This window comes from Plecotus auritus (genome assembly GCF_963455305.1).
Source record: "Plecotus auritus genome assembly, chromosome: X".
Taxonomy (NCBI): Eukaryota; Metazoa; Chordata; class Mammalia; order Chiroptera; family Vespertilionidae; genus Plecotus; species Plecotus auritus.
Genome location: NC_137784.1, coordinates 4,346,759 through 4,359,069, shown reverse-complemented (window position 1 = coordinate 4,359,069; position 12,311 = coordinate 4,346,759). Strand labels below are relative to the sequence as shown.

General features: G+C 43.5%; 1 protein-coding gene across 2 annotated transcripts in view; it reads left to right on the top strand.

Annotated features, from left to right (window-relative positions):
* Positions 1-11,197, top strand: part of ARHGAP6 (Rho GTPase activating protein 6) — a 544,919-nt gene extending 533,722 nt beyond the window's left edge. For both annotated transcript variants that reach the window (XM_080652454.1, XM_080652455.1), the window contains exons 11-13: positions 1,182-1,453; positions 6,087-6,167; positions 9,112-11,197. In XM_080652454.1, the coding sequence (XP_080508580.1) occupies positions 1,182-1,453; positions 6,087-6,167; positions 9,112-9,899 (1,141 nt within the window). In that variant the 3' untranslated portion in view covers positions 9,900-11,197. The remainder of the gene's footprint in view (positions 1-1,181; positions 1,454-6,086; positions 6,168-9,111) is intronic.
* Positions 11,198-12,311: the final 1,114 nt, after the last annotated feature.

Here is a 12,311-nt window from a genome sequence, read left to right as displayed (position 1 = left end):
AATGTCTTAAATTCAATATAATTGATGGTTGCTACATGTACTTTTAGCAAGTGAAATGCTATATTTTAAAGATATCAAATGTGAATCCCAAATGTCTTAGCCCTGGACAGTTTGGCTCAGGATAGAGTGTTGACCCGTGAACTGAAGGGTCCTGGGTTTGATTCCAGTCAAGGGCACATACCTCGGATGCAGGATCCATCCCCGGCCCTGGCCAGGGCATTGTGGGAAACAACCAATCAATGTGTTTCTCTCACATCGATGTTTGTCTCTCAATGTCTCTCCCCCTCCCTTCCACTCTCTCTAAAAATCAATGGAAAAATATCCTCAGGTGAGGATCAACACAAAAAATAAAAGAATGAATGTCTTAAAGGCCTTGAATATATTCTGTCAAGTTCAGCCTATTTCTAAATTTCTCATTTTCTTACTATTTTAATCAAATATGCATAATCTTCCAGTTTGTCTGTGTTCATGAGCACACACTCCCACACATATAGTCATAAATATGGTTGATGGATCAAAATAATGACATTCCAGCCTTTTGCTCTTTTTCATTCCGTATAATCAATGCCCAGTAGTGACCTTTTTGCACATATACAGCCCTCCCCAGAGTTTGCCCATGACTCAGTTCCCTTTGCAGACATTTCTGTCTTTGGAAAGCCTTTCTTCAAATCACATTTCCAACAGGATGTCGGGCCCTTTCAAAATTCTCCAATGAGTACATTTTGTTCATCTTGCCCCACACAAAATCATCTTTTCTGTTTGACAAAAAGTTTATGTTTCTTCTGACATTTTAATCTTTTTTTTACCCTTTTCGTCGTTTTTTTTTTTTTGAGCAATCTTCCATAGGTGTTTATACTTTAACTTTGAAATGAAAACCGATGAATCCAACAGGCATTTCAGCGAGGCACATTGGAGAAGACAGGGATCCATCTCCTCATCCTCCCCCTGCCTTCGCCTTGACATTGCCAATAACATCTGTTGAGTTGTACTGCCCTCTGCTGGCTATTTCATGGAAACGCTTTCACCATCTTGATGTAAAATACCTCTCTAAAGGTTTCCTTTGGTTTGTTTCAGCCTGTGTCCATGCATTCTCCCCCTGCATGTGTGTGACCGTCACAGTGTTGGAATCTGTCGCCACTTGTCAGCATACTCACACACTTGTCCTTGTCTCCCCGTGCCAGAAGCCCTGACGACATGCTGCGGTCGGAAGTTTCCTTTTCGGTGGGAGGAAGGCACTCATCCACAGACTCCAACAAGGCCTCCAGCGGAGACCTCTCCCCTTATGACAACAACTCCCCTGTGCTGTCCGAGCGCTCCCTGCTGGCTATGCAAGAGAACACGGCCCCGGGGGGCTCGGAGAAGCTTTACAAAGGACCAGAGCAGTACATGCTGGTGGGCCACTTGCCATCATTGAAGTCAAGGGAGAGTTCTCCTGGACCACCGCTTGGCAAAGGTAACGGGGGGCTGTGATGGCATGTGCCATGGGCCCTTTGGACCTTCTCTCCCTCCCTTCCAAGGTTTCTGTTTCTGCAATTCAGAGAGCTTTTACTGAGTACCGGCTAACGATCTTCTCCAGGAAGGGCAAGGTGTGGTGAGCCCAGTATCTCTTAGAGGGTCTAGGCCAGGGGTGGGCAAACTTTTTGACTCGAGGGCCACAATGGGTTCTTAAACTGGACCGGAGGGCCAGAACAAAAGCATGGATGGAGTGTTTGTGTGAACTAATATAAATTCAATGTAAACATCATTACATAAAAGGGTACGGTCTTTTTTTTTATTTCAATAGTTTTATTCATTTCAAACATTTTAATGAGAAGAATGTAAACACTAATTATTATAATTTGAAACTTCAAAAAATGGAGGAATCATAGCACAATAACATACCTTCTATTGAAGATGGCAAAGGCAAAATAAAATTGCCTAACAAAGGAAAGGTACAAAAGCCTTTCAAATTAAACTTAAATATGATAAAATAATTTAAAACTAAAACAAATAGAAAAGCACAAAATGTGTAAACAGTAAATTAAACATTTTCTTTAGTGCAACTTCCAAATTATGCCCGGGACGTAGATTTAGATGGAAATGTAGACTGGGTTGAAAGGTTTTTGGTCTTTAAAACATCCACTTCAGTGGGAACAGGGTTGTTGGTCTCCTTTTTAGCTAATGCTCTGACACTGTGCTCTCCAGGGGCGTGTCTCCCTCCATCACCACGATAACGTGTCTACGCATTCCCAGGGTGATGTCGGGGGACGCGTCCGCGGGCATTCCAAGGAGCCTCTGGAAGATTGAGAGGTTGTTCCTTCTACTGAATGGGGATATAAATCCGCCCACTCAGAAGAAGGAGCTGCGGCCGTGTTTCCCCACGTTGCCATGTTAACACTGCTGCTGGTGAAGGAGTGGAGGGGAGAGCAAGAGAACCCTCCACTCTTTCGGCTCCGCGGGCCGGATAGAACAGCTGAACGGGCCGGATCCGGCCCGCGGGCCGTAGTTTGCCCACGGCTGGCTAGGAAGCAGTCTCCTGTCCAGAGAGCAGTATTCCCAGCGGACTCTTTTTCCTTCCAGCAGCCCAGGAACTCCGTGTGTCTTGGAGTTTGGGTGCCTGTTTGCTAAGTGTAAGATGTCATCCAATTATTGCTGTTACTTTTATAAGGAGAACAAACTGAACCTACTATATAACAAGACATCGTGTTCCAGAAAGAACATAATGTCAGTCTCCAGGGAGATTAACATTTTTAGGCAAAATAAGGGTTTCATGGTCAAATACATTTGGGAAATGCTGGGCTAACCCAGTGAATGGTGTCTCTATTGTACAATTTCTCAAAGTCTTCAAAGCACGTTGGTCACCACTGAATGTCTGCAACGGGAGGCAGCGTGTGGTTTGCAGCTTTTCCCACGTGTATTTGGCCACTGGATGTTTGCTTGTTCTTTCCCTCCATAGAGGAATTCCTTGGGGCCGGGACTCAGCAGGACACTCATTAAGTAATAATTGGAAGACAGTTCACATTTTTGCTACTTTATCGTAAATTTATAATTTAACCCAAAGAGTCCCTCTGAAAGGATTCTGTGTGCGTGTTTTTAAATCATAGCACCTTTATTTTATTTTTACAAATATTCCTGTGAAAATAACTTTAAAACTTAATAACAAAAGCCCATGTTTCCATCAGGCATTAAATTTATTTTCCAAATGTGAAACTTTATTTTCCTAGTCCTTGTTCATATGCATACATAATGGTATATATTTTTTTTCATAGTATGGCTACTTTTTTTAAAATAGTTTTTTATTGATTTCCAAGAGATAGGGAAAGGGAGAGAGAGAAACATCAATGATGAGAGAGAATCATGGATCGGCTGCCTCATGCACGCCCCCTACTGGGGATCGAGCCGGTAACTTGGGCAGAATGGAACCTGGGACCCTTCCGTCCACAGGCCGACACTCTATCCACTGAGCCAAACTGGCTAGGGCATAATATGACTACTTTTGAAGTAAACTTATTTTACCTAAAATCCTATGATTAGCAATTTTTATATTGCGAACATTTTTTGTGTGTGACCACTATATATTTCCATTAAATAGATGTATCATAGATTTTTTACTATTCCCTCTTTGATGTAATAGTTGATATCTAATTTGTGCTCTTTTAAATTAGGGGCAGGTTTCCCATATGTAATATTCTCTGAAGCAACGACAAAAAGGGCGATCTGAAGAGAACTTTGCTATTGGGAGAGGCGTGGCAGACTCGGGTTTCTAAACACAGATCCAAACGGATATTATTAGACAGGTTCACACCAGGAAAGCTTGATTCTGACCTCCCAGGGAGGGTCTGTGTCTTTGCATTTTAGTTGTTTAGCAGGTAGGCAAAGATACACACGGACTCTGACTTATTAGCAGGGGCACTAAGGCACACATTAGCTCTTTTCATCCATTTACTATCTTGGCGAACTCTAACTGTGGTTTTCAATTTTGCCCCCTGGGAGACATGTGACAATGTCAGGAGGCATTTTTCATGGTCACACTTGGCATCTAGTGGGTGGAGGTCCGGGTTGCTGCTCAGCATCCCACAGAGCAAAGGACAGCGCATGACCCACCCCAGTGTCACTAATGCCAAGGTGGACAAACCCTGGCTAATCTGTAGCTTTCTCCCTGGAAATAACTTCACCCCGAGGGAACTAGAAGCAAATAGTGTTGGCATCCAATGACAAGAGCACTGGGTTTGGAGACCCTGCTCTGCCACTTTCAACATGCAATACCTTAAGTGAGTGATAGAGTTTTTCAGAGTCCCATTTCCTCCTCCTAGGAAAACTAAGACAGCCTGGCTAATGGGGCTCAGTGGTTGAGCATCAACCTATGCATGCAGGAGGCAGCTGATCAATGATTCTTTCTCATCATTGATGTCTCTCTCTCTCTCTCTCTCTCTCTCTCTCTCTCTCTCTCTCTCTCTCTCCCCCTTCCTCTCTGAAATCAATTACTAAGACAGATAGCAGAGTTAATTCATAAGCTTAATTAGCTAATCCATGTAAAGTTCTTAACAAAACACTTGGCATGTGATAACCATTCAGTAATACTTCCTACATAACCCTGTGTGCACTTCTTCCCCGCTCTGTTCACTACTCGCCTCATTTGTAAAATGGGCTCAGGGACATCTCCGTGGGATTAAGTGAGAGAATACATGTGAACTGCAGAACACAGGGAAGCACCCAGTAGACATTTTCTTCTAGAAATTATCATTATGATCACATCACAGGATTGTAGTGAGGATTCTATGAGACGGTAAGGAGACATAAAATAGCACCTTAATCAGTAAGTATTTACGGACAGACTAAGAGGATGTATGAGTGAATACATGCAGGGATGAATCTGTTGATGTCAATAGTGGGGTATTCCAGAGGGTAGTACTAGATATAGGAACTATAACTGCTGTTCCTCTATCTCTCTGTTAATGTGGCTGGAGCTGTTGCCACTCATTGCTGGGAACCAATTCCAGCATGTAATAATTATAAGAGTTTCACCAAAAGGTTGATGGGACTTGGGCGGCTCAACAAGGGTGAGCCACATATGTAGTTTGCCTGTTGGAAATGGCTAAACGACACTTCCCCCAAACCTGAATAGGATTGTTAACTGCCAGACAGCTCAGGGCATTTTATTGCCTGCTGTTGGCCAAACACCTGAACAGCTGTAGGCTATTCCCCAATCTGACAATATCCTTTGATACCCTACCCTTTGAAGTGTATTATCTCCACCTTGCCTTAGGACAAATTGTGTTTAATAAAAGCAGGGTCCTTGGTCAAGAGAAGAGTCTTTAGCTCCTTTAGCTGAAGATCCTCTGACCCCCAATGCCTTTCAAATTATCTTTCGTCTCTGGACTCTTTAATCATCTATGTGCAGCCCCTTTCTCCAGAATGCTGAACCCTTTGTAAGGCTGGGAAAAGAACCCCGGCAACTCATCATCATTGTCTTCCTTTCCTATTGCTGCTGTAACGAATGACCACAAACTTAGTGATTTAAAACTGCACACAAATTTATCTTATAGTTCTGGACATCAGAAGTCTCTAATAGGTCAGCAGGGCTGTGTTCCTTCTGGGGACTCCAGGGAAGATCTGCTGCTTTGCCTCCTCCAGCTTCTAAAGGCTGCCTGCATTCTTTGGCTCCTGGCCCCTTCCTCCCTCCATCTTTAAAGCCATCAACACATCATCTTCTCTCCTGCCTCCCTTTTATAAGGATCCTTGTGATGACATTGGGCCCACTCAGATCAGCCAGGATCCTCTCCTGATCTCAAGATCCATAACAATCACGCCTGCAAAATCCCTTTTGACTATAACATCCTTACAGGTTCTGGGGTCATGTCACAGGCATCTTTGGAGGGGGGGCCCTTATTCTGTCTACCACAACCATAATACAGAAAGAGCCTTTTTGTAAATCCCAAATGGAAAATGCCTGCAAAAAGGCAGGTCCGCCTCGTATTATGCTTTGTATCCGTCACAGTCTCAAATACAGTACTTTGCACAGAAGTGATGTGCATTGATTTGTGTATTGATTCTTGCTCCTCAGTTTTCATTGTGAATTACATACCTTTTAATACATTTTTTCCTAGATATGTCTGAGGAACCTTTCAATATCTGGGGAACTTGGCATTCAACATTGAAGAGTGGATCCAAAGACCCAGGAATGACAGGTGAACTATTATTTTTAAAAATGTTTATTGCATTTGCTTTTAAAATTAATTTCCTTTCATCTTTGCCTTGTTACCATATGACATGCTTGTCAAAAATTATTTGCAAAATGCTGAGGAGAGGGGGAGAGGATAAAGTTACACTTAGCCTTTTCACCAAAATATGTCAGTCTCTGACTGTATTTCATTTCATTTCTCTTGCAAGAGTTTGTGAACATGGCTAAAATCATTCTGTCTCTGCAACTCTACATTATTTATCTTCCATTTCCCAGTCATTCTCCATGATTATTGGTAAGGGCCACAGCGTATTTCAGAGTGCATATTCGTCGCTAACCGCCCAATGCTTGGACAACTGGGTTGTTTCCATTTTGTTGTTGTTCTTGTATTATGCTGTCAGGAATTCCTTTTATGTACATTTTTTAAAATTGTTTTTATTGTGCCGAAACCGGTTTGGCTCAGTGGATAGAGCGTTGGCCTGTGGACTGAAAGGACCCGGGTTCGATTCCGGTCAAGGGCATGTACCTTGGTTGCGGGCACATCCTCAGTGGGAGGTGTGCAGGAGGCAGCTGATCGATGTTTCTCTCTCATCGATGTTTCTAGCTCTCTATCCTTCTCCCTTCCTCTCTGTGAAATATCAATAAAATATATTTAAAAAAATTGTTTTTATTGATTTTTAAAAATTCTTTATTGTTGAAAGTTTTTCATATGTCTCCCTTTTCCCCCATTGACCTCTCCCGCCTGCTCCTGCCTCAGTTTTTATTAATTTGTAGAGTGAGAGTAAGGGAGAGAGAGAGATAGAAATGTCACGGAGGGAGAATCATGGATCGGCTGCCTCCTGCACGCCCCCTACTGGGGATAGAGCCCGCAACCTGAGCATGTGCCCTGGCTGGGAGTCGAACCGTGACCTCATGGTTAATGGGTCGTCACTGAACCACTGAGACACACCAGCTGGGCTTATGTACATTCTTGCATATTAAATTATTATTAGGATCACAAAATTTGGGGAAGAAAGTTATAGATCCAGACTAGGAAAGTGAATCACAAATTAGGAACCTTACTGAGATCTGAGAGGCACAGCCACTTCATGTTCCCTGTAGGGCGCGTGAGCTTGTTCTCTGAGCTGCAGGTGGCAGCAGTCCTTCCCTGCACTGTTTCTCTTTAACCTTATCAGCCTTACAAGTCATTGGCTTTGCATTTTTGCCAACTTAACAACCAAAATTGTATTAATTTTTCAAAAATGCATTGGGGTGACATAGGTTAATAACATGATATAGGTTTCAGGTGTACAATTCTATGATCCATCATCTGTATATTGTATTGTGTTCTCACAACTCAAAATCTAGTTTCCCTCTGTCATCATATATTTCACCTCCTTTACTCTCTTTGTCCTCCCGTCACGCCCCACCCTCTCTGGTAACCACCATACTGTTGTCTGTGTCCATTAGTTTATTTGTTGCTTTCTGTTTTATATCCCACAAATGAGTGAAATCATATGGTTCTTGTCCTTTTCCATCGACTTATTTCGCTTAACATGGTACTCTCAGGATCCATCCATGCTATCGCAGATGGCAGTATTTCATCCTTATAATGATTGAGGGGTATTCCATTGTATTCTTTTCATCTGCATTTCTTTCTCATCAGCACTTTTCAGTTTTTCTATTAATTTACTGAATTTTCCCTCATTGAGTTATCATTTATGTCATTGGCTATTTATGTGTGCTAATGTTTTCAAAATTGATTCTTATGAACTCTTCCTATAATAAAGATGTTAACCCTTTGTCTATATTGTTTGCCACTGATACTATACCTTGCATTTTTTCTCACTTTGGATATCTGGAATGTTCTTAGGTTCCACATAATTGTCTACCAGTATCTCTTTTTGTGAATTTTTTACAAAATTTACTAAGCATTGGATAGTCATCGATATGCTTTTCACTTTCATAGTATTTCATTCTTTTAACCTTAATTCTTTAATCCATATGAAGTATGTGTTAGTTTACAGCATGAAGTGTGTAAACTGTTTTTATTAAATATATTTTTATTGATTTTTAGAGAAAGAGGAAGGGAGAGAAAGAGAAAGAGGAAGAGAGAGAGAAACATCGATGAGATGAGAAACATTGATCAGCTGCCTCCTGCATGCCCCCTACTGGGGATCTAGCCTGCAACCCAGGGATGTGCCCTGACCTTGAATTGAACCGTGACCTCTTGATTCCTGGGTCGATGCCCACCCGCTGAGCCACACCGGCTGGGCCAAATGAGCGTTTTACATTCAATTCATTTATTCCTAAAGCTTTTATTGACATGATAGAAACATGAAAACATTATTTGTGTCTCCTCTGGATTGCAAATTTCACTGAGCAGGAATGGAGCAGAGAAGTAAGTGTTCCCAGCCAGGTCGCAGGGACCTTTTCTGAAATATCAATTAGTGACAAGGACTGTTGAATCTTATTAGCTAGCTAACCTGTCAGAGTCTAGGCATCTGTATTTGGACCTGCTACAGCAATTGTGTCAATAATCAAAAAGTGTAGCCCTAGCCGGTGTGGCTCAGTGGATAGAGCGTTGGCCTGCGGACCAAAGGGTCCCGGGTTTGATTCCTGTCAAGGGCACGTACCTTGGTTGCAGAGTCCCAGCCCTGGTGAGGGTGCGTGCAGGAGGCAGCCAATCCATGTGTCTCTCTCACATTGATGTTTCTCTCTGTCTCTTTCCCTCCCTTCCGCTCTCTAAAAATCAATGAAAAAATATCCTGGGGTGAGGATTAACAACAACCAAAAAAAGTGTCATTTTTTTTTTTTTACTAGGAAGTCTTTTACTTCACCCAGCGACCCCTGAGAGTGTCCTGTGCTTTTTCAAACCTCAGAGCTGGCAGGGGAGGAAGTAACAGGACATCTGAACCGGGAGTAGACTCTAGACACTAATTCCATTTCTTGCCCTTCTCTCTGGCCGCCAGGTTCCTATGGAGACATTTTTGAAAGCAGCTCCCTCCGACCGGGGCCATGCTCCCTTTCTCAAGGGAACCTGTCCTCACATTGGCCTCGGTGGCAGGGGAGCCCCACAGAACTGGACAGTGGCACGCAGGCCATTCGGAGGACTCAGACCACGGCCACCATCCCGGAGTGCCGGGCCCACCCTCCGGTGTCCCGCGTCTGCAGCACGCCCCACATCCAGGGCGGCGGCAGGAGGTGGGAGCTGGCCCCGCCCAGGCCGGAGCTGGCCACGCCCAGACCGGAGCTGGCCCCGCCCAGACCGGAGCTGGCCACGCCCAGGCTGGAGCTGGCCACGCCCAGGTCTGAGCAGTATTTGACTCTGAGCAGCGCGGAGGACCTCACTGAGAGCGACCTGAACATGGCCTGGCTGCAGAGCCGCGCCAAGCCTTTGCACCAGAGACCTCGGGAGAGTGCGAGGCCTGACAGCAGGCCGCCGCCTCCTTATCCTGGTCCAGGGAAGCAGGCTTCAGCTTCAGCATCGACCCACCAGCCCGCAGAGCCACCCTTGTGGAGGCGCCAGAGGCCAGAAGAAGCTTCAGGATCGCCATTGGAAGAGGGAAGCCAAAAAGCCGAGCGAGAGCATCAGGCTGCCCAGCAAAAACTGAGCAGCGCCTGCTCCAGCCCCGCCAGCGATCAGAACAGTAAGGGCCTGGGTGAACCCAACTGGCTCGATTGGCAGAGAGAGCGGTGGCAAATCTGGGAGCTCTTGTCCGCAGACAACCCCGATGCCCTCCCGGAAACACTGGTATGAGCCCCCACCCAGCTTCGGCCCTCACGTCCCAACAGCCTTCTTTCACTCCGTAAGGAAAAGAGTTGGTGTTGGTCAATTGGACACTTACTTACTTTCCTTCTTTTACACTTAAAAAAAAAAATAACACAAGGGAAACCCAGTTCACTTAAAGATATAGAGCACTAACACCCTCACCATTTATGATAAGATTCTATTGCATAGCCAGCCTTAGGGAAATACAAAATCATAAACGGACGGCAGTCTCTAATATATAAACTGCTCACATTGTTTCTAAAATAAAACTCTTGCTAGCTTAATTGTATTTATGTGTCTTCAGTTTTGACTATTGTATATTCTGTAACAGATTATGTATGATAATCGTATATGATATCACACAGAAAACAAAAGGAACATTTTTTTAAATCACTTCACTTATACTAAGCAAGGAGATTCTATAGAATGTTCTAGAAAATGCACAAGCGGGTTTCTGTGCTTTTGCCATAGCTTTTAAAGAGGGACAGCCCTTCCTTCAATGCCTAAGAAAAACACTAACAAAACAAAGTAAAAGAGAGTATGAGAAGCCATATTTTTATATAGTAGAGAGATACAAAAAATATAGTCACTGAATGCTTTTTGATATGGAATATATTTTAAGGAAATATTAGATTTGATATGTTATGGAATATATTTTTGGAATCTGTTTAGAAAGGATTCAGTTTATCAAACAGGAAAAAGGCCGTGCCTAACCAAGAATAATTAAGAAATCATCCTTCCCATTTTAGGTCAAATTCAATTTCATATAGACCACATATAATATATATTTATAATGTGTAACTTTTATGTATTTTTCAAAACTACAAACTGGAATCCAACTATAAAGTGATTAAGAATCTAAGTATTCAAATTAGAGAACACGGTTTTTTCCTTTTGCCCCATAATCAGTATTAACCAAATTATATGCAATGCTTTGAAAGTAAATAATATTGGGGAAAAGACTACAGCTTTGTATTTACATTGTACCAAAGGCTGAGGGAATGTTTTCTTCAGTAATTTTGTGTGTATTGTAAAATGCTCCTATGTACTTCATTCTGTAGTACCTTTGAAGTTTTTCCACTGTAAAACGATTTTTGACCAGCAGGTGGCGATTCGCTTCAGTATTTTATGAGATTTTTTTCACTTCATAAGGGAATGTGTATCATAGAAAAAACGATTTTTTTTTTTTATAAAACATGCTACTCTTAACTTTCATGTTGCCAATGACCTTTTCAGTGGTGTCTGTTAAAATTCTGTCTTGTGCCATGAGTAATAAAAAGTTAAGTGAAGGCTTTGTTCTGGGTGTTAAATTCAATGAATGAACTCACGTCCTATTCCATTCATACACCCCGCAATCTACAAGTACAAATGTAATAAAAATGCCAATACTATACATATACAGCTAAGGAGCTAGTAAGTATGATGGCTTGGGGCCATCGACCCAGTGACACTGATATGCTTAGAAATTTATAATTATTTGTTTCAGGTGAAACTGATTGTCACTCAATTGAAATTCAGTTGTCAGTGAGGAGGTGGTTTGCTACAGGATGGGAACTTAGGGTTCTTACCTTCTGGACAAGTATTGCCCAGCACGATCCCTGTAAGTTACATCTCCTAGAGGCCTTATCAGCCATGGGCAAACTACGGCCCGCGGGCCGGATCCGGCCTGTTCGGCTGTTCTATCCGGCCCACGGAGCCGAAAGAGCGGAGGGTTCTCTTGCTCTCCCCTCCGCTCCTTTACTTTGAATTTATATTAGTTCACACAAACACCCCGTCCATGCTTTTGTTCCGGCCCTCCGGTCCAGTTTAAGAACCCATTGTGGCCCTCGAGTCAAAAAGTTTGCCCACCCCTGCCTTAGATGCTTAATTTGCTTCAGGATCATAATGAAGTCCAGAAGCAGTAGCTCACTTTCTGACCGGGGGAATGACTAGGATATCTTCAGGCTGGGCCACCGGTCCAGCACCTCCGCACTGGCTGGGACACGGGCAGGAAGAACTTGGCTGGCGGCCTCCTGTGCTTCCCGGCCACCCACAGGCAGCCAAAAGTTGTAAACAAGACCCAGAGCAAACACTGCTTGATTATGAATTGCAGGTTGTTCTTCCGTGGCACTTACTCTCATCCTGGCCTACTCCTACTGACCCTGTGTTTTCCTGGCTTTGAATTGGACAAGGATCTGGCCAGTTCTTTCCCTCCCTTCTAGACTGGACTGCCTGATATATGGGGTCCTCCTTCTGCCAGGTTCTTGCCCTAACAGTACTATTTTTTAAAACTTCCAGACCAGCCAAAACCGGTTTGGCTCAGTAGATAGAGCGTCGGCCTGCGGACTGAAGGGTCCCGGGTTCGATTCCGGTCAAGGGCATGTACCTTGGTTGCGGGCACATCCCCAGTGGGAGGTGTGC